Source organism: Ailuropoda melanoleuca, chromosome 11, assembly GCF_002007445.2.
Source record: "Ailuropoda melanoleuca isolate Jingjing chromosome 11, ASM200744v2, whole genome shotgun sequence".
In the NCBI taxonomy this organism is placed as follows: Eukaryota; Metazoa; Chordata; class Mammalia; order Carnivora; family Ursidae; genus Ailuropoda; species Ailuropoda melanoleuca.
Window position 1 is genome coordinate 1 of NC_048228.1, and position 21,952 is coordinate 21,952.

Consider the following 21,952-nt stretch of genomic DNA (forward strand, 5'->3'; position numbering starts at 1 on the left):
CTTAGAAGGGGAACCTTGTCTAAAATAGTGCATCCTTTTCTAGTAATTTCTGTTTTTCAATCCCCTCTCTGTCTTTAAAATCCTTCCCTTCCCTGCAGCTCAAAGGAGCCCCTTTCTTTTTGCTAAATGAGATGCCGCCTGTTTCATGAATTGTTCAGTGAAGCCAATGGGATTGGGATCTTTTAAATTACTTGGTTGGATTTTTATTAACAAATTACATAGTTCTGTATAAATGGGATTGAACGGACCTCTCCTGTAAGAATTCCAAATAATAGATGTAGATACTCAACCATTCATTAAGGAAATGGAGCTAACTCCCCTCTCCTAAAGTGTGGGCTCCGGGCAATGTCTTCCTGCACATGAGAAAGAGTAACTTCATGGTGGGGAAGCCTGACCAACACTGCCGCAGCCAGGTGACCAACGTTAACATGGACAGTGACAAGTGTTTCCTTGTTATAATGACAGACGACTTTACCTCCCTGATCTGCTATCAACCCATAACCCCAGTCTAATCGTGAGCAAAACAAGTAAATCTCCATGTGGGACTTTCTACAAAATGCCCGACCAGTCCCCCTCAACACTGCCAAGGTGATTGAAACAAAGCAAGTCTGAGAAACTGTCACAGCCAAGACAAGCCTTGAAGAGACATGAGCACATGTCACATAGCACCCTGCATGGGATCCTGGAGCAAGAAAAGGTAGAACGGAGGGCACCTGAATAAAATGCGGACCTCAGCTAAAAATAACCTATCGATACTTGTCCATTAATTGTGACAATTTTGTAGAAAACTAGAAAAAGAGGAGAAATTAGGGGCACCTGGGTGGCTCAGTCAGTTAAGCGTCTGCCTTCAGCTCAGGTCATGATCCCAGGGTCCTGGTTTGAGCCCCACATTGGGCTCCCTGCTCAGCAGGAGCCTGCTTCTCCCTCTCCCACCCCCCTTGCTTGTGTTCCCTCTCTTTCGATCTGTGTCAAATAAATAAATAAAATATTTTTAGAAAGAAAAGAGAGAAGAAATTAAAGGTCAAATAAGAGAACCTGTTGCATCAGACTAGAAACCTAGAGAAAAAGGGTTATTTCTTAGTAAAGACACACATTGACAAAATGGACCCTAAAATAAGGGGAAAAAACAAGCAGACCAATTAGCCATCCAGGGACCTCTTCCTTCTGCTGGTCCTCTTCTTACTGTTCTGGGGTTTTCCTCTCCCAGCACAGGGAAAGAACAGGGACAGAGCTGTTCTGGAGCTCCCCTGAGACCTGACCCCACCGACTTCATCTCCCCCAGGCACACTCCTCCCGCTGAGGACACCGTGCACGGAGAGTCTCGGGGACTGTCAGTTCTGATGTGATAGCTAGGACTTTCTGGCTTGCAGGTGATTGGACACATGGAAGTAAAATTACTATTTTAAATGGTAGAAATAAATTAATACTTGCAAGAGGCAAGTTTAAGAGTGGGTTTGCACCTAGCAGGCCCAGAGGCTCACACTCTCACAGTGTGACCTGGACCCCCGCCAAACCTCCGTCCTGCTAAGCGCTCTGGGGTGGCCCCATTCACAGGCACAGTCTCTCCCACTGCATCTGAGGCCTCCAACAACTCTAGGCTGACACCCACTCACCATCCATTCTACTGGGAAGGGTTTCTCTTTCTCTTGGGTTCCACGAAAAGTCATGGCTTTAAGTGCCTTTGACCTGGCTTCAGTCATTCTCACCCTTGGAGCCATTAGAGCACCCGGAGAACAGAGCATGGGGTTGGGTAGACTTGGATCATACGTGCATCTCTGAGCTGGGTGGAGAGTGGGGTCTGCCCTCTGGAACTGTTTGGATGGAAGACAGGTGAGATGTGGTTCCCAAGGGCAAGCTGAGATGCTGGACTTGGATGTGAGAACAGATGCCGGGCTGGGAAAGCAGCAGATTCCACATGTCACTGGTAGTTAACTGCACGGCTGTGGAACCTGAAGCCCAGGGAAGGAAGGGGTCACTTAGGGTCAGGGCTGCAGCCGCCCATCCAGTGCTCTTGCTCTTCTCCCACGATGGCAAGACACTCTTCCACTTGCTGAAAGAGCAACTTTGCTGCTGGTGGGAAACAAGACTCCTGCCCGGGCACTGGGTCCTCTCATCTCAGAGACTGGAAGGCACACAGACCTCACTCGTGCCCCTGGGAGGAGGGAGCCCAGGAGTCACACCTGCCCCCACATTAATCACCCATCCCCAAAGAACAAACTGGCTCATTTTCCAGTCTCTTCTCTCTCCTTTACAAAGAGAGAGACCAAATGTGTGGATGGTGAGGAGATTATTACTCAGTGAACCAGTGGGAGGCTTGAGGATTATTCCACAACAAAGAAGCCACATGTGGCAGGATTTCTGGTTCATGCGTGCAGCTCCCCAAGACTGCACACTGGGACACACAGTTGCTCCTGTATCCTTGATTCTTAACAAGCACGTAGGTCAAAGGTTTACATTATAACCAGGAGGCCAAAGGACTGCAGGGCCAGTCTGCTGTATGAGTGCTGTGGCCACAGGCCACATTCTATGTTTGGAAGGTTTTGACATCTCTTCACAGGCAGCCAGGCTGTGACGGAAGAGGCACGTGTCTCAACCACACAGACTTTGGGATTGAAACATCCCAAGAGGTTGTCTGTCTACACTCTATGGACCTGTTAAATCGCAAGGAACACAGTCACTTCAATAATTGGCCATGGCGGGCGGGGGGGGGCCTGGGTGGCTCAGTTGTTAAGCGTCTGCCTTCGGCCCAGGGCGTGATCCCGGGGTCCTGGGATCGAGTCCCGCATCAGGCTCCCTGCTCCACTGGGAGCCTGCTTCTCCCTCTCCCACTCCCCCTGCTTGTGTTCCCTCTCTCGCTGGCTGTCTCTCTCTCTCTCTCTCTCTCTGACAAATAAATAAATAAAATCTTTAAAAAAAATAATTGGCCATGGAGGTTGTCAAGACCCAGACTGGCCTAAGCTGGAGGACCACGGATGCCTGCCAGGATGGTCGGAGGCCCAGGGCTGTCCTGTCTACTGACTGTCTACTGCTGATCACTCAGATGGGATGAAGGATCCAGCCAGTGCCAGGAGGGGTTCACCAGCCTGAAAGAAGGCTGCCACTGTACCCAGTCCTATATGAATCCACACATGTCTACTGAGTGCCCTTGTAGGTCAGGGCTGTGCTGGAACCTGGGGCAGCCCAGGCAGAGTGGGGCCAGCAACACCCAGAGGGGAGCATGGAAGGACCTTGCACAAGCTCTGAGGCCCTCCACAGCCCTTGACTGGGCTTGAGTTGTGTTTGAAATAGTCAGAGACCAGGAAAACATTTTATTATTTTTCTGTGAGAGACCAGGACTTGGGGGCAGAAAACCAATGCTCCAGCTCAACCCCTTGATGCATGTGTGACCCTGGCAAGTCTTGTCCATGCCAGAGGGCCAGAGAGATAGAAGAGGGGGAAGAAAGCCAGTTATGCTTATACCTAACCCTGAACCTGACCCCGACCCTGATCCTGACTCAGAACCAGACCCTGGCCCAGATGCTCACCCTGACCCAGACCCTTGACCCTGATCTCAAATCTGGCCCTGACCACAACCCATGACCCTAACCCTAACCCTAACCATAACTCCTGACCATAACTCCAGGGAGAGAAATGTAACAGCTTTATTTACTATCACAAAAGTTATGAAAGCTCTAAATACTGAATTTCTACAGGATAGTCACAGAGGTAAGTAATCACACACAGAAAAAAATTTTCCTTTGTGCAACATTTTCCTCATGAAAGGCCTTCTTTATAAGGCTATTTTGAATACTGTTCAAACTGCATGATTAAAACAAATCATATTAACACAGCAATCACATATCACTGTACCCTTTGTATATATACAAAGGTTGGCATGGGTGCGGCCCGGTGGAAGACACTGCTGGGGTGTGGAGACCGATGACACATCCTTCTGGACTGCAATCTGTCGGCACTTGGTGTGATTAAGCACATGTATCCCACAGCATGGCACTCCCACCCCAGGTCAGTTTGGGGGCGGTAGGAGGGCAGCTGGGAGGGAGATCATTGTAGCTTTGTGCGTTGGGAGTGAGAAGCACCTTCTGGCCCATCGTGGGGGTCATGATGTAATGCACAGGGATCGATACGAAAACAGTCCTAAGCAAGGGGTGCAAGCACCACATCTATGGCTGGATGAATGTACGTAAATAAGATAATATGTACACAAATCTCACTGCATGACATACACGGGCACATGCATAACCAAAGACACATTAACTCAGGTGTCCAAGAGGCTTGGGGGGATATTAGAGAGGGTAGGAAATGGAGGGGAAAATAAAATAAAATCCAGGCAGGAGGACGGCATGTTCAAAGAATTGTGAAAGAAAGGAGAAGAGATTTTACAGTTTTTACTGTGCAGTTCCAGCTCCTCCTCAAAGAACCAGAAGATCCAGCAACACGGGGTGCAGGCGTCTCGCAGCAGCAGTCCACGGTCCCAGGGAGCCACATCCTCTCTCCAGTCTGGCTGTGCCACCCACAGCCTCCCTCACTCCACACCAGTCTGGCTCTGCCACCCTGAGGTTGCTGCTGCTTAAGAACATGAGCTCGGGGAGTTTTGTTTGTTTCTTTGTTTTATTGAAGCATACTTGACACACAAGGTCTCACTGGTTTCAGGTGTACCATGTAGAAATTAGACAACTCTCTAGGTTGTACTGTGCTCGCCACAAGGGGAGCTCCCATCTGAGGACATGAGTTTTGATTCCAAGGACCAAACAACATGGTCAGATGACAGGATCAACAGGTGCCTTCTGGCTGCAGAGGGAGCAGCTGCTTGTCACTGGTTCTAGGGCAAGACCAGGTGGGGAGCTGGACCATTCTTGGCAATACGTCTGAAAGCACTCTAGGGTGGTTCACAGGTGACACAGGTGTGGAGAGTGAGGCAAGCGGAAATGGGGGGTGAGATCTGCATTTCACTCTCAATTAGCTAAGGAGGTGTTGATCCATCTGCAGACACAGGGCATACTGACACAGTATCTCCCAGTGTGAAGACTTGGAGTGCCATCTAGGACATGTTAAGGTTTAGATGCACTTTAAGGACTCTCACTCTAGAACTGGAGAATTCTGCTGTAGAAACAGCCAACTGGACAGTGTTTTTTCTGAAGCCAAGAGAGGGATTTAACTCTCTTTGTGGTGAGAGCTATTTGGGACTTCCAAACCCCACTGTGCCATGATGCAGTCACTGACCGCTTAAGCCCAGCCTTAGCACATCCATTCTTATGTGGAAAAACCACTGCCCAACTGGCCCATATTGTCCTGCATTTCCAGGACTAGAGCCTCCTGGGGGACACCACCACCATCCAAGAGCAAAAGGGGCCTTTGCTTGCCACAGCACATCCTGGGGGGCTGACGTGCCCAATGGCATGCGGCAAATGGAGGACAATGTACCGGGAGGATGCTGTCATCTGCGTGAACCAACATGGCCTTCTTCAGGGCAGAGGCAGATAACATTAAGTGAAGGCATATGGACCCCAAGCAAGTCAAGGATACTGAAGGGTAGTGCTGCCAGTGGAGCCCTCACCCCCCCATGCAAGATCTTCCAAGACCAGGACATCATGAACTTCCAAGAGCATGAGATAGTTTGTACAAAAAGGAGACATTTCCCCACCAAGGACCTGAGAACCAACCACTAGGTATGATGTAGGGAATCTCAGAGACGTGGTTGAGAGAGATTTCTGCCACTTCCAGGAGAAGGGTCACAAGAGAAAGTATGTTACCGAGTCCAGTCTGGGACCCACACAGCCTGAGATGATATCTGAGTATTAATGATGGGGCAGATGACTGGCATCTCCAAGGAGAGTCCCGGCTGGAGATGCACAGACACAGCAGAGAGATGCCCACTGAGGCCTCAGTTATGGCCGAGGCCATCCAGGGAGAGGGTGCAGAAGACAGGAGGACACCTACTGCAGGACACAAACGTGACTGACAGGCAGAGGGAGGAGGGCCTCCAAGGAGCAGCAGCCAGAGAGTAAACCGAAGGCCAAAAGCAGAAGATGTTTCAGGAAGGAATTGACAGTCTCACAATCAAAGGCAAAATCCAAGTGGCTGGTAAAAAAAAATGTACAACTTACATAAAAAATAAGGGGCTAATCTTTCTAATATATAAAGAGCTTTTAAAAACCAAGAAGGGGCACCTGGGCGGTGCAGTTGGTTGAGCATCTGACTCTTGGTTTCAGCTGGGGTCACGATCTCAGGGTCCTGGGATGGAGCCCCCTGTCAGGCTCCACGCTCAACCCAGAATCTGCTTCAGACTCTCTCTTCCTCTCCTTCTGCCCCTCCTCCCAACGCACATGAGTTCTCTCTCTCTCTCTCTCTCTCAAATAAATAAATAAATAAATCTTTTTTTAAAAATCAAGAAGAGCCGCTGCAGCCACTCCGGCTGGTGCTTTGCCCGGGAACCAGGATCCGGCAGGTGGTGGCCCTCACCGGGGACCCTCCAGCAGGCCCAGGGGGACAAAAGTGGCTCTCAATCCAGCGCAGGCACATTGAAGCAAGGTAAAGGGTTACTAAGAAGCACAGAAGCGGATGGTACCGAATCACAAGCCGTTGCCGGTGCACATCTAGTGACTGGGGCAGCACGTCCTTCTCCCACTGCCCCTGAGATGGCGGAGATTAGTCGAAGTCGGTATGAAATGGGTTATACTGAAGGCATTAGTCAGCAAATGAGGGTCCCAGAGAAATTAAAGGTAGCGCAACCAAATGCAGACCTGGAACAAGGGTTCACAGAAGGAGTTCCAAATGCTAGTGTCCTTGTGTGGGTTCCAGAAAGGACTGTTGTGGCAGGAAATAATGAAGACAATCCATTTTCAAGACCAGAAGATCTTGACCTCATTCAGTCAACTCCCTTTAAACCTCTGGCACATCACCTCGGGTACTTACACTAAGGGAAAGACCACTAGATTTTCTGGATTTAGAAGGACCTCCTCAAAACGAAGAAATCTGTGCAGTTGGCAGGCGAAAAAGAGAGCGCACTATGAGTGAAAATGCTGTTTGCCAAAACGGACAGCTGGTCAGAGCTGACTCCGTGCAGGGCACGTCACGTACGGATACGACGACTGAAGGAACGTCAGACGACAGGACTGTTACAGGTGCAGCTTCGTTAAGACGACAGACACTCAAACTAAACAGACGTCTGCAACTTCCAAAAGAGGAGAATGAAGAGTGTTCCAAAAGAGAAATGGTCATGTATTCAGTTATTGTAGCGTTCTGGCTGCCTAAGAGCTGGCTCTGGTTTCGCTGCTAGAGGTAACCTCAGCTCTCAAAAATATTGTCTCAAAAGCTGGAAATATAAAGAATTTCCAAAAAAAAAAATCAAGAAGCAAAATGCTTTTTAAAAAACATAAAAATAGGGCGCCTGGATGGATCAGTCAGTGAAGCATCTGCCTTCAGCTCTGGTCACGATCCCGGTGTCCTGGGATCGAGTCCTGCATCAGCCTCCCTGCTCAGTGGGGAGCCTACTTCTCCCTCTGCCTGCTGCTCCCCATGCTTGTGCCCTCTCTCTCTCAAATAAATAAACAAAATCTTTTTTAAAAACACAAAAAAAGACAAAAGACATGAACAGACTGTTCACAGAAAAGACAGTGAAAATAGCCCTTGAACATAAAACAAGATACTCAATTTCACTCACAATAAGATAAATGCAAACTGACTTCTCATGACTTATTTCTCAGTTACCAAACTGACAAGAATCCAAAATGTTGACAAAATGATCCATGGGTGATGCTGTGGAAGAAGAGACACCCCGTGCATGTTGGCAACGCAGGACGGTACCAAAGAGAAGGTTCGGCTCCATCTAGCAAAGTTACTCTGCCCTTTGACAATCCCACTACTAGGGATCTATCCTGAAGATTTGCCTCCACACATGCATGAGCTTTTCACTTAAAGCAATATTTATTTGTAAAGGCAAAACTTTGGACACAACCCAAATGCCTGTCAGTAGGAAACTGGTCAAAGGAAGTAGGGACAGCCCCACACTAGCGTACAACGCGCCGCAGCAAGAAAGAGGCGTGTCCCTGTGTGGACAGCGGAAGGGATCCCCCAGGTGAAGTCCAGAGCAGGCCACACAGCAGGCTACCTCCCGTGAGAACAGGGGAGTGAATAAGAGTGTACATGTAGACATTTGCTTCCAAATAGGGGTACGCCAGGAACTGACCAACTGCACTGCGTGCGGACGGCAGGTAGAGCAGTGCAGGGACACGGATGGAAGCAAGACATCCATGAATTCATCCCTTCTTTGAACCACGTAAACAACTACAGTCCTGCACAAAATAGGAACCACCGCTTAGAGGTGAGGCAGGGCTGCAACTCGCGAGAGAAGGGAATAAAATAGTGAAGCCTCAAGTCATCTTGGCTTTCTGTTCCCTATCCCTGCTTGGGCCTCCCTTGTTCTGAACACCCAGAAATGAGGCTCGTTTACATAAGACTGCTCCACTTCAGAAAAGAGAAATAGCAGACACAATTCGACGCTCTCTTGACGACAGCCGTATGTAATGATGAGAGATCCCTCTGATGAGTACAAAACTCGACACAACACTGCCAAGTGCAGCCATCGCACGACAACCCATCCCGAGAGGTCTGGGTGATCATGGACCAGGGCATTACCTGCATCTTTGCCAAGAAATCTGAAGGGGCCAGCAAATTTAATAATACAAAACACTACAGAGTCTCTCAAATCTGACTGAGAGGCCAGGGTACAAAATATCAAATCGAGATGGTCAGAAATACATTCCTGACAGGGTAAAGTCAGTTTAAAAACAATGACAATTAGGCGGCTGCCTTCGGCTCAGGGCGTGATCCTGGCGTCCCGGGATCGAGTCCCACATGGGGCTCCTCCGCTGGGAGCCTGCTTCTTCCTCTCCCACTCCCCCTGCTTGTGTTCCCTCTCTCGCTGGCTGTCTCTATCTCTTCAAATAAATAAATAAAATCTTTGAAAAAAAAATAAAAAAATAAAAAATAAAAACAATGACAATTGAATCAAAACTATAGAAATCTGTCTGCCTGCGAAAATAATATGTCAGCAAAAGGGCAAAATCAACAACAGTTTTCGGTAGAGAGACCTTGGAGCAGAGTTGATGCCTGTCACCAGTCAGCACGCTCTGGACAACGCACAGCCCTGGGCACCTCTTGTGGAAAAGCGTGGCCCTCAGGAGCCACTCACAGATCAGAAGCCTGAATTTGGTTCCCACCACAGAGCACTTCGGTCCTGTTTTACTAGTCAGTGGTGCCACGATCAAAATGCTTGTGTCCCCCCAGAATTCACATGTTGGAACCCTAGTGCCCAACGTGACACTGTAGAAGATGGGGCTTTGGAGGTGACTGGGTCATGAGGGTGGATCCCACCCCCCGCGAATGGGATTGGTGCTCTTATAAAAGACAGCCCACTGGCTCCCTCACCCTTCCACCACGTGAGGACAACAGTGAGGAGGCACTTGACACAAGCCAGGAAGAGGGCCCTCGTCCAACTAGGCCAGCACTCTGACCTCCAACTTCCAGCCACAAGGACTGCGAGCTCGTCAGCTCTGTTGTTCATGAGCTGATGGTCTGTCCTTTTGCTTAGAGCAACCAGAACAGACTAAGACGGGAAGAGAGCCACAGAATGTGCCTCTTTCTTCTTTCTTTCTTTCTCCTTTTCTTTCTTTTTCTGGGTTCTATTATATCGCTTTGTCTTATTTTTTTTTAATCTATTTTTAGCTTCACTAAATTATAATTGACAAAAATTGTATCATTAAAGATGCGAATGTGCCTCTTTCTTCCCTGCTCATACGTTGGCTCTAAGCCATCCCTGTAGACTTGCAGTTTGCTCCAAGTCCCTTCTGTTGTTGACCAGAGGAAGTGGAACCAGGACCCCAGCTCTGAGCTCTGCCTAAGACCTGGGCAGCGAGCTGACCAGAGGAGGAATGTTTGGGGCCTGGAATTTGCAGGTTGCTCCCTCTGAGTGTCTTGAATTCTTGGGTGTCTGCCCCAGGGTAGAAATCTATGAGGAAAGGGTAAGATAGGAGTGAGGCATCTGTCACTCCAGGCTCACGGTTGCTCCAATCACCTAGCTCAGCCAGGCCTTGGGCAGGGCCCTGTAGCTGCATTATTTCCTTTAACCCTCACACAATCCTATTTCCTCCTCAGGTGAATAAGCTGAGGCTCCGAGAGTTTAGCTGACTTGCCTGAAACCACAAATCTCCCACATGGCAGAGCTAGAGTCTCACCTAGGTGGGGCTCCTGTCCTTGCTGCTTTCCTAGCCAGAGCCTTCTACGTTCGGCTCAGTCGCAGGCTGCCTCCATCTCACTCACGCCCCCAGTGACTCATTCAGCCTAGTAGCCTCAAAAGCTATTTATATCCCGATTACTCCCAGAGTTGTCTCTACAGCCTGGACTTCCCCACATTCCAGTCTCATGTCCAAATGCCCACTCGACATTTGTATGGCGCGTCCAATAGGCTCCCTGAGTTTAACATATCCAAACCTCAATTCCTGGTGCTTCCTAACAGCCAGGATTTCCCAGGCTTCCAGTGCTCAGGAAATGACGCCGGCGTCTTCCTGGTTGTTCAGGCACAACCCTTTACGTCACACCCTTCATCCAGCTTCTCAGCTCAATGTGTGGGCTCCACTTGAAAACTGGCTCCAGAACGTGACTACTTGTCATGAGCCTGCCGCTACTGTTACGGGTAAGGAGAGTCCAGGATGTGTGAACGGAGGTTCCGGTCTAGGATCTCCTCACCAGAGATTTCCATGAGAATCCACGCTCAGATAAAGACACCCAGAAGGGAGGTAGCGAGCACAAAGCAGTTTATTAAGGACACTACATTCTCGGGGGCCTGCGTGACTCAGCCGGCTGAGCGTCTGCCTTCGGCTCTGGTCATGATCTCAGGGTCCTGGGATCAAGTCCACCTTGGGCTCCCTGCTCAGCAGAGAGTCTGCTTTTCCCTCTCTCACTCTCTCAAATAAAGAAATAAAATCCTTAAAAAAAAAAAAAAAGAAGACAGTACACTCTAAAAAAGGGAGGGGGGGGGGGCACAGAGGCAGCAACTGCACCAGCGTTAGGGGTGTCTTTCCTTTTATGTTTGCAGGGGTTATGGGTCATAGCCAGAGCGGTCTCTGACCGAGACTGTTTCCAATTATCTAAGGGACTCCTACGGTTGGGAGGGGTGTTTTTGGCCCTACAGGGTTCTACCTGGCGCTGTCAGGGCCATCTTTCGCCATGGAGGAGGTAGAAACCACAACGTAAATATATTATAATGAAGCTATAGGTGACCCTGGGGCAGAGGCTGAAGAGAAGAGTGCATGTTTGGCACCTGTGGCTCTTGGTCTGTCAATCCCCCCGGGGTGTTGGGAGCCACAAAGTCAGGATGTTGTGCCCTCGGCCTTCTCCTGTGTCACCTACTTATCACAACCTTTGCCTCCAGCTCTATCACTACCGCCTGGCCAAAGCCACGTCTACCTCTCGCCTGCCTGGTGGCATTGGTTTTAATAATGAGAATTATTAAATTGTGCATGGATCTGTCTCTCTACTAGGCACTACTCTTAATAATTCTCCTTCATTAACTCTGTAAAAATAAAATTCAGCTGAGTATATTTGAAGACCTAACTGGCTTTATTAAATGATTTGTGAATCAGGCAGCATCCCATCTAGCAAGCAGAGGAGAGTTTCCCTGAGTTAAACACAGGAAAGGTTTTTAAAGGCAGAGAGGGAGAAGGAAAAAGGAAATTATTAGCAAAGAATCCTTTATTTTAGGCAAGGTCACACCCCTAAGGGGAACAGAAGGCGTCTATCAGACAATCTCCTCATGCTCACCGACGATGTTGACTGGTTAGAGGTGACATTCCTGGGGACTTGAAACTGTCGTGACATTAGGTAATACGTCTTAGTTTACTGACTTGGAGCCTGGGTGGATACTATTATTATACTCAGGTTTAGATGGGGAGACCGAGTCATAGAGGTGTTAAATGACTTGCCCAAGGTCACACAGAGAGAAGTCTTGTTAAATAACAAAAATTCAACGGAGTAAATTGTGAAGATCTAATTGGCTTTATTAAATGATTCGTGAATGGGGCTTCATTCCATCTAGCAAATAGAGGGGGTGTACAAAATGGAAGGTTTTTATAGAAGAAGGGGGCCCAAGAAACTTACCAGCAAAGGTAACAGATTGTTCCAGACCACTTTCCCTTGGGGGAAAAGCAAAGGTATCATGCAGATTACCCCTTCTTTCTTTGGAGGATGGACAGGGCCCACGTGGCAGAGCCAGGGATGCTGGTTGAAAAATCCCTGCCTGGTGGGTTAAGACCACGTTTCTGGGGGAAGTTAAATCTGCAATTAGATTAGGTATCCAGCCCCTGTTTGGTCTAAGTGACACTGCTTGGGCCCTGTGGCTTTCTTTTCAACAGTCTCTTCACGGGTCCCCCTCTTCAGCCCTTGCCCCTCTAGCGGCCATTCTAGGGTCTTCCAGTTAAAACTACACCACATTTGGGGCATATCCAGCTAAGGGTTTGTAATCTGACTCCGGGGCTGCCTATCCAGCCTGGTAAGCAGCTGGCGGTCAAATGCTGTTGAACCAATGAATGAAATGGTGCGCGCGGCCCTCCGTGGGGTGGTGTCCACGCAGAGGCGGGTGACATGCCAGGCCGTCATTCAGATGACGGACACCGAATGTAAATGTTCCCACACCAGTGCACAGATAATGAGGCACCTGCGAAGGGCGCCTGGCCCACCCTGGCCGGGAGGGAGTCCACAGACTTTCCCCTCAACCGGAGGAAGAAGGCCGAAATCTATTTCGCCAGTGGGTACATCGCTGGCAAAAGCCAAACAGCCAAACAGCCAAAAAGTGGAGGCCCGACTTAGTTCCCCAAAGCGCCGCAAAAAAGGACTGAGCGGCATGGACTACACCTCCCAGGAGGCTCAGCGCCACAACTCAGGAGGCGCGACGTATTCTGGGATTTGTAGTCCTAGGACCTGCGGGTCTGAGCGACTTCTGGGACAAAGGAAGCGGATTCTCCTTCTCGGGTGGGTCCTCCAGCTTGCAGAGGGGTCTCAGAGCTGGTCACCGGGATGGTGGAGGGACGGCGGGTTGCGGAAGAAGCGTTCCACAGATATTTATCGCGTTCCTTGTATGCCTGGCGCTGTTCGTCATAAATAGCCCGGGAGAGCCCGGCCCTCCGCAAGCTTGCACCGCGCGGAAGCAGGGGGACAAATGCGAAAGAGAAGGCGGGCGGAGGGCGGTCCTGGGGGTGGGGTGGCCCCGCGAGGCCGCCCCGCGGGAAGAGGTGAGTCCCCAGACAGAGGGGGCGGGTGCGGCGGGCAGGACTGAGAAGAGAGAGTCGCAGAGGGCAGCCCGAACTGACCTGCGTCCGACGAAGTTAAGAACAGACTGCGGATGGGGCAAAAGCAGCGTGGCCCAGGGCAGTGGCGGTGGACAAAGAGGGGGTCAGATTCCGAGAGAGGGGTGTAGAGTGCGACAAGAGAGAGGGTTCGCGATAAGGCCCAAAGTTTGCCCTGCGCAACATTCAGTTCCATGACGGCTGTTTCCAGGGCATGAATTCTCTGGCACTTTGGACAGGCACATTCCTGTGACCAGAAAGCCCTGAGTTGAGTGCAGCAGCTTGCAGTAAAAAGCCACAGGTGAGTGTGAGGGAAAGGTGAGTGGGCGCCCACGTCCATGTGGAGGTGTGAGCAGAGAGCTGGGCACACAGATACAAGTCCATGCGAGAAAGAGAGTGGGAGAGGCACATGTATAACCAGATGAGATCATTACAGTCAGTGTGAACAGAGAAAAGGTCCGGAGGAGAAAGAAGAATCAGGAAAAGACACTGAGAAGCCACAACCAGGGAAACAGGAGAAAAACCCGACGCCTGGGCATCCTGGAAACACAGTGTAAACCAGTGACTGAAGAAGAAGGCATCTACTCTATGTCCTGTTGCATTTACCAGTGCAGAGGTTGGTGATGACGTTACCGAAACAGCTCTGGGGTCTTGCGATGGGAACCTCACTAGAGGGGGGGGGGGGTCATTCTTTAGTCTTTTAATAGCTGCTCTTATTAAAATCACACTAGTAATTTAAACCTTGAAATTTGAACGTAAAGAATTGTTGCAGGGAGAGCTGGGAAATAACAAAGGGGTAAAAGTCTCTTCCAGGTCCTCCTGCCGCCTAGATTTGTGGTCTCCATGGCCTGACCTCAACTGCCCTCTCTTCTGTGTCAAATGACTTTTCAGATGACACCAGGTGAGCCTCTGTGACCAAGGCCTCAGAGGCCACATCTGGAAGGGGGATGGGGGCAAGTGCTGACCTCAGGTTCCTGAGCTGCCTGCCCAATTAGTTGCTGCCTTTGTAGCACACGGGACAAACAAGGTCCCCAAGTTTCCTAGGAACAGCAGGGAGGGGCTAGGACCATTTTTCTGTGAAGGAAATGCCCCCAGACCCTGATGACCAACTGTACCCAGGCCTACAAAGAGCACTCTGTCCACCCTCCCAGGCCAGGAGTCTCTGGAAAGGGTCCCAGGGAAGAGATGCACTTGGAAAAACCCCTCCCTTCCCTCTAAGTGTGTGGGAAAGAAACTGTATGAAAGGGGAATCTACACGGGCAACCAAGGATGGGTGGGGTGAGGTGATGGGGGCATGAGCACGTGGTGGGGGGGTTTATATACTGTGTGTATAACCTGTGGGTGGGGCAGGGCCCATGGGGACTGAGTGTTGGGGGCAAGGATGTCTGTGAAGGGGAAGGGTCATCTGTATGTGTGAAGGGATGCCATGTATGTGCAGCCGTGTGTAAGGATGTGTTTGTGTGTGTGCGGTCTCTAAGGGGTCAGCATGTGTGACACTAAGCAGAGCAGTGGCTGGGCAGGTAATTTTATTTACTAAGAAATGTCAGTGTGGAGGTGCCCTCATGTGGCCGGGGGAAGAGTTCAGTCTTTGCATGTTCCTGCCCCGGCTTGCGGGACTGCCCATGTGTGATGGGCGTGAAGCAGTCTGTGCTTCATCCTAAGAGGGCAGGAGTCTTGGGGGTGGCTGTGACACCAAGTTAACCAGCAGCCCCAAGAAAGTGGCTTAGTATCTGGGGTGCCATGGGGAGCAGATGGGAGGAGCACTGGGGGGCTCTCCTGGCCCAGGGTCCTAAGCTGCAACTGGGCAAAGCCTGAGGGGCTCCTGCAGACAGGTCTTCTGCTCACCCTCAGGGTCTCATCCTAGCTGAAGAAGGCTGCTTGGGCTTGGTGACCCTTCTCATCAGCCTGCACTGCCCTGAGAACCATGCACCCCTGCACTCCCTGGAAGAAGTGAGTGGGCCTCCTGGAGGAAGGAGTGGCTTAGTGGGAGCCAGTTAGTAGCAGCCCCTTCTCACCTGAGTCTGGGCGGTCAGTCAGGGTTCCCCCTTCGAAAGGCAAATCTGGTTTGCAGGAAATGGCGTTGCGTGTGGCAGAGTCCAGGTGTATGTGGGCTGCTGAGTGTTACCCACTGTATTCATTTGCCAGGCCGCCATCACAAATACCACAGGCTGTGTGGTTTCAAAAACAGAAATTTATTTACTCACAGTTCTGGAGGCTAGGAGTCCACTTCCATTATTCAGGTCACCCAGTCTATGGTGTTAGCTTCCGGCAGCCCAAGCCACTAAGACAGTGGACACTGGTTAACCAAGAGAGTCACATTAACCTTTGGGCCTCAGAACATTGGAGACTCTCCATCCCCACTGTGAGACCCCAAGCCACACTCTCAAGGAGTCAGCAGGGATGGTGCCTAGATGGCAGTCCTGCCTGTAGGGAGGAGAGGTAGTGACCCTGCAGAGAGGCTATTTGAGCACAGTTTGGGGGCAGCTTCCTTTGGGACAGGCCAAGCCTGGGTGTCTCCAGCCTTCAGATGTGGGGCCAGAGATGGAGCCTTGGGAAGGTCAGTGGGGAAGGGATCAGTGTGAGGCCGTGTGTGGGCTGTGCAGCATGACGTCCCGAGGAGCTTGTCCCACAGAAGTCCTGCTGCACTTGCCAACAGGTCCACCTCTGCATGTCAGGTCCCTGTTTCTGCCCAGCATTTGCCTGGACCCTTTGGCCATAGGCACACTGGACACTTGTTCAAAAGCAAGGGGCTATAACTTGGAGAGAAAAGAGGAAGCAAGAGACAAGACCCATGTGGGGTGTGACCCTCTGGCCACTGTCCCCCCCCCCCAGTAGGAGAAGCACGTCCATGATTTTGTGAGGCTGTAGCTTCCAATCTCTGGAAATGCAGATTGACGTCCTGCCTGCCCCAGCAGATGAGCAGGGGACCTCAGCTATTTTCAGCAGAAGCCAGGCCACAGCCCACTCCCTTCTAATGCCCCTGAGTCCCAACCCCCTTCTCCTTCCGTGGGCCCCCAGTGATGAGGGAGCAGAACGCTGGCTGAACACGAGGCACAAGCTCGCACCCTGCAACCTCCCCCCACCCACCCCCACTCTTGGATGGGACTTGTGTGACATTCTTCCAGGAAGCCCCCAACCATTGTGATGCTAATGCCTTACTAGAGGGGAAAACAACCTTACCTTGACAATGGCAAGGCCTCCCTATCCTGTGAGTCTTCTTTAACATATGAAAGTATTTTCTCAGCCTCCCTTTTTCCTTACCTCCCCCAACCCCATAGTATATAACCAGCCACCCCTCACAACCCGGAGCAGCAGCTCTTTCTGCCCACGGGTCCTGTCCCTGTGCTTTAATAAACCACCATTTTGCACCATCAAGAATTCTTTTGGCTCCGGACTCCACCCCACCTATATTCCAAAACTACATCACCAACACCCCCCAGGTCAGTGCTCCTAAGGCCCCCTTTCATTTTCTTCCCTACAGCCCTCCCTGAGGGTGAGTCGTTGAGAGAAGGGGAAAAATGGAAGGAGAGTGTAATGTCCCCCCAGGCTACACTCTGGGCAACAGGACAGCGGGTGCTAAGTGCTCATACACACGCAGATAGCAGCACAGCACAGACAAGCTGAGGAAAAGCAGCAGGTAAGGAAAAGCCCAGGTGAGGAGGGTACCATGGGGGTGGGGCATGCCCCAGCTAGGACTGCAGACAGGGCAGCCAGGCCTAATGGGGACTGTCCTGCTGGGAATCTGGGGACATGGCTAATTTCAGGCCTTTCTGCCTCCGCAGTTCCAAGCAGGACTCAGCCATTAGCATGGTCCTGTAGACTGGGTACCACAGTGATTTTGGGGGCAGGCTCGGAGCTCAGACACTTCACCTGTATAAGAAAGGGAATGTAGTTTTTTCCAAAGGAGGAAAGGTGAGTTTGGTGGCAGGGGAGCCTGGGGAGAGCAGAGAAGGGAAATGGAGACAATGGGAGAGTGGCCTGGCATTTACACAGCATGTGACAGTCTTGGAGGGTAAGAAACAGAGGCAGCTGCTTTGTGGAAGCTTTGAGAGTCTCTGGGCACAAGCAGCGGGCATCAGGTCTAGGAGATGTAAGCCCCTCATGACTCTGTCCCTGATCAGGAGAGCTGGGGTAGCCATCAGTTGCAGTGGCTGTCCCCTGCCACTCTGTCAAGATACTGATGAGAATGTGAATTGGAGAGGAGCTCCAGGCAATCTCCAGGTACCTCCGAGAACTTGCAGTGGGTGGGACTCAGCCGGGGTAGGCTCCCTGCCTGCTAACTCTCCTCCACAAGGCCAGTCTGTTTGATCTCTACCTTCAAGCATTTCAATATAACAGACTTCTGGTGGCTACTGTGTCCAGGATTGGGAGAGTCCAGTGCCTTTCCTGCAGGCTGCTTCATGCATTCCTTTTCTGGAAAAGTGGCTTCCATTCCCTAACCTCTCCCATCTCTCAACACTGCAGTCAGGATCTGGTGTGGCCATTGTCCCAGACAATCCTCCTCCCTGACTTCAGGGCAAGTGTCCTGACCTTGGCTGACCACACAATCCTTGTGGGATACTCTTTCAAATGTCCCTCTGGCTTTCCACCTCTGCTCAGGGGCCACTGCCCCCACAAGGAAAAGTTCCCTGGCTACCTTCAGAGCTTTGAATACACACACACACACACACACTGGAGAATGCACCCACGGCTTCAACCACTTGTGGCTTTGGTTTGCTGATACCTGCTCCCCAAATATACATCTACATACCAGACTCATGTTCTAAACTCCAAACACACATATTCAAACTGCCCACTTAACAACAGAGAAACAGAACCGACAGCTTTTAGTGCATATCCTCTCCCTGTAATAAACTGTAACCGTGAGCATAGCTGCTTCTCTCAGTCTGTGAGTGCTTCCAGCAAATCATTGAAACTTGGGGTGTTCTTGTGCCTCACGAACAAGCTGCAGTCTGAAGCCACACTGTTCACTCGCAACTTCCATACTCAGAACCCACCCTCCCTCATCTGGTCCAGTGAAATTCTCTCTCTCCCTTTCACTCTCTCTGCTCTAGCCACACCAACTTACTCTGTCCCTGAAACATATCAAGCTTGTTCTGATTTGGGGTCTCTTCCACCAACCCCCCTCCACCTTCCAGTGGCTGACTGTTCATCATCTAAGCTCAGCTCAAATGTCACTTCCTCACAAAGCCTTTCCATTTTTCTGCCTGAGGTTGTTTTCATGTCTTGGCTATTGTAAATAATGTTGCTGTGAACATGGCGGGGGTGGGGGTGCATATATACTTTCCAGTTAGTGTTTCTGCTTTCTTTGGATGAACACCCAGAAGTAGAATTGTTAGATCATGTGGTACTTCTATTTTTAATTTTTTGAGGAACCTCCATAGTTTTTTCCACAGTGGTTGCACCATTTTACATTCTCACAACAGTGTGCAAATGTTCTCCTTTCTCTACATTCTAGCCAACACTTGTCAGGTGTGAGGTCATGTTTCATTTTGCTTTTGATTTGCATTTCCCTGATGATGAGTGATGTTCAGCATCTTTTCATGTGTCTGTTGCCATCTGTATGTCTTCTTTGGAAAAATCTATTCAGATCCTCTGCCCATTTTTTCATTGTTTGTTTGCGTTTGCTATTGATTTACATGAGTTCTTCATATATTTTGGATATTAACCCCTTATCAGATATATGATTTGTAAATATTCTCTCCAACTCCATATGTTGCCTTTTCATTATGCTGTTGGTTTCCTTTGCTGTGCAGAAGCTCTTTAGTTTGAAGTTGTCCAGCTTATTTATTTTTACTTTTGATCCCTTTGCTTTTGTTGTCAAATTAAAAAAAAACATCACCAAGACCAATGTGAAGGAGCTTTCTGTCTATAGTTTCTTCTTTCTTTATGGTATCAGGTCTTACATTCAAGTCTTTAATCCATACTTAGTTAATTTTTGTGTATGGTGGAAGAAAGTGGTCCAGTTTTATTCTTTGCATGTAGCTGTCCAGTTTTCCCAATACCATTTATTGCAGAGACTGTCCTTTCCCCCATTGTATATTCTTGCCTCCTTTGTAGTAAATTGGTTGAGCATATTTGCATCAATTTATTTCTGGTCTCTCTATGCTCTTCCATTGATCTATGAGTCTATTTTCATTCCAATATCATACTGTTGTTACTACAGTTCTGCAATATAGTTTGAGATCAGGGAGCATGATGCCTCCAGGTTTTTCTATCTCAAGATTGCTTCGGCTATCTAGGGTCTTTTGTGGTTCCATTCAAATTTTAGGGTTGTTTGCTCTATTTCTGTAGAAAAGTGTCACTGGAGTTTTGATAGGAATTGCATGAATCTGTAGGTTGCCTTGGGTAGCATGGACATTTTAACAATATTAATTCTCGGGGCACCTGGGTGGCTCAGTCAGTTAACTGTCTGCCTTCAGCTCAGGTCATGATCTCAGGGTCCTGGGATTGAGCCCCGCATCGGGCTCCCTGCTCAGTGGGGAGTCTGCTTCTCCCTCTCCCTCTGCCCCTTCCCCCATCTCATAATCGCTTGTTCTCACTCTCCCTCTCTCTCTCAAATAAAATCTTTTTTTTTAGTATTAACTCTTACAGTCCATGAGCACAAAATATCTCTCCATTTATTTGAATCTTCTTCAATTCTTTCACTCCTGTCTTTTAGTTTTCACCTTCAAATCCAAAACAGGTTCCATGAGCATGAAATATATTTCCATTTGTTCGTGTCATTCTCAGTATCTTTCATCTATGTTTTTATAGTTTTCAGAGTACAGATCTTTCACCTCCTTGGTTAAATTTTTTTCCTAGGTATTTTATTCTTTTTGATAGAATTGTAAATGGGATTGTTTTCTTAGTTTCTGATACTTCATGATTAGTGTACAGAAATGCAACAGATTTTTTATATTGATTTTGTATCCTGCAACTTAACTGAATTCATTATTAGTTATAACAGTTTTTAGTGGGTTTTCTATGTATGTCATCTGCAAATAGTGACAGTTTTACTTCTTCCTTTCCAATTCGGATGCATTTTATTTGTTTTTATTGCCTAATTTTCTGGATAAGACTTCCAATACTGTGTTGGATAAAAGTGGTGAGAGTGGGCATCCTTGTCTTGTTCATGATCTTAGAGGAAAAGCTTTCAGCTTTTCATTGTGGAGTATGATGTTAGCTGTGGGCTTGTCATGTATAGCCTTTATTATGTTGACATACATTCCCTCTATACCTACTTTGTTGAGAGTTTTTTTTTTTTTAATTTAAATGCATGTTGAAATTTGAAATGCTTTTTCTGCATCTATTAGGATGATCATATAATTTTATCCTTCATTTTGTTAACATGATATATCAGATTGATTGATTTGTGAATATTGAACCATCTTTGCATCCCTGAAATAAATCCTGCTGGATCATGATGTATGATCCTTTTAATGTATTACTGAATTCAGTCTGCTAACATTTTGTTTGGGATTTTTGCATCTATATTCATCACAGAGTCTGCTTGTCCCTCTCCCTCTGCTCCTCCCCTCATTTTCTCTCTCTCTCTCAAATAAATAAAATCTTTTTTTACAAAAGTCTGTTTTGTCTGCTATAAGTATAGCTATCCCAGTTTCCTTTGGGGTTCCATTTGATTGGAACATCTCTATTCATCCCTTCACTTTCAGAGTGTGTGTGTGTGTGTCGTTATATCTAAAGTGAGTCTTATAGGCAGCATATAGATGGGTCTTATTTTTTTATACGTTTAGTCATGCTATGTCTTTTGATTGGAGAATGTAGTCCATTTATACATAAAGTAATTATTTGATAGGTGTGTGTACTTATTTCTTTTTTATTAATTATTGTGTGGCTGTTTTTGTAGTTCCCCTCTGTTCCTTTGTTCTCTTGCTCTCTTCCTTTGTCCTTTGATGAATTTCATTAGTGCTATGCTTAGACTCATTTCTCTTTATCTTTTGTATACCCACTATAGGTTTCTGGGTTGTCATTACCATAAGGCTTACATGTAATAGCTTACATTTTAACATTCTATTTTAACTTGATAACAACTTAAGTTTGAATGCATTCTAAAGCTCTGCATTTCTAGGGGCACCTGGGTGGCTCAGTCAGTTAAACATCTGACTCTGAGTTTTGGCTCAGGTCATGATCTCAGGGTTGTGAGATCGAGCCCCACAGCAGGCTCCCAGCTCAGCATGGAGTCTGCTTGTCCCTCTCCTTCTGCTCCTTCCCCCACTCTCTTTCTCTTCCCCCCACCCCTGCTCTCTCTCATAAATAAAAATATTTTTTAAAAAAGAAGAAAAACATTTCTAAAGTGTTCTGAATGCCAAAGACAAGGTTGAGTACGAAGCTTGTGCATGGGGACATGGGAGAGTCCAAGCCAGAGAGAGATCCAGGGAGAGGGGTATCGCAAGCCATAGACAGCATCACCAGTGACCAAGCCCAGAAAGAGCTTGGATTTGGGCTAGGGGGACCTGGAATTTAGGCCAAATGAGGGGTCTGTAAGCGAGACAGATGTGGCTCTGGACTAAACCGTTGTAGCCCAAGTTCCCTCTGTTGGTGCAATGTTCTCCCAAGCAGTGAGAATAAGGACCATGCAAAGCCACCAGGGCTCATGGATGAGCACTGTGCCA

General features: G+C 48.7%; 1 protein-coding gene and 1 long non-coding RNA gene across 3 annotated transcripts; both read left to right on the forward strand.

The window, feature by feature from the left end:
• The first annotated feature begins 6,602 nt into the window (after nt 1-6,602).
• LOC100469641 (mitochondrial fission factor-like) lies at nt 6,603-7,276 on the forward strand. Its single transcript, XM_034672018.1, is given in 2 exon segments — nt 6,603-6,888; nt 6,891-7,276. Coding segments are annotated over 2 exon segments (639 nt in total). The 5' UTR covers nt 6,603-6,635.
• Nucleotides 7,277-12,889: 5,613 nt separating this feature from the next.
• LOC117804388 lies at nt 12,890-19,765 on the forward strand. Of its 2 annotated transcripts, none has more exons than XR_004628755.1 (3): nt 12,890-13,953; nt 14,141-14,238; nt 16,819-19,765. It is a non-coding gene; the product is annotated as an uncharacterized LOC117804388 (long non-coding RNA). The 2 variants fall into 2 exon arrangements; XR_004628754.1 differs by having other exon boundaries at nt 12,891-13,953; nt 14,151-14,238.
• Nucleotides 19,766-21,952: the final 2,187 nt, after the last annotated feature.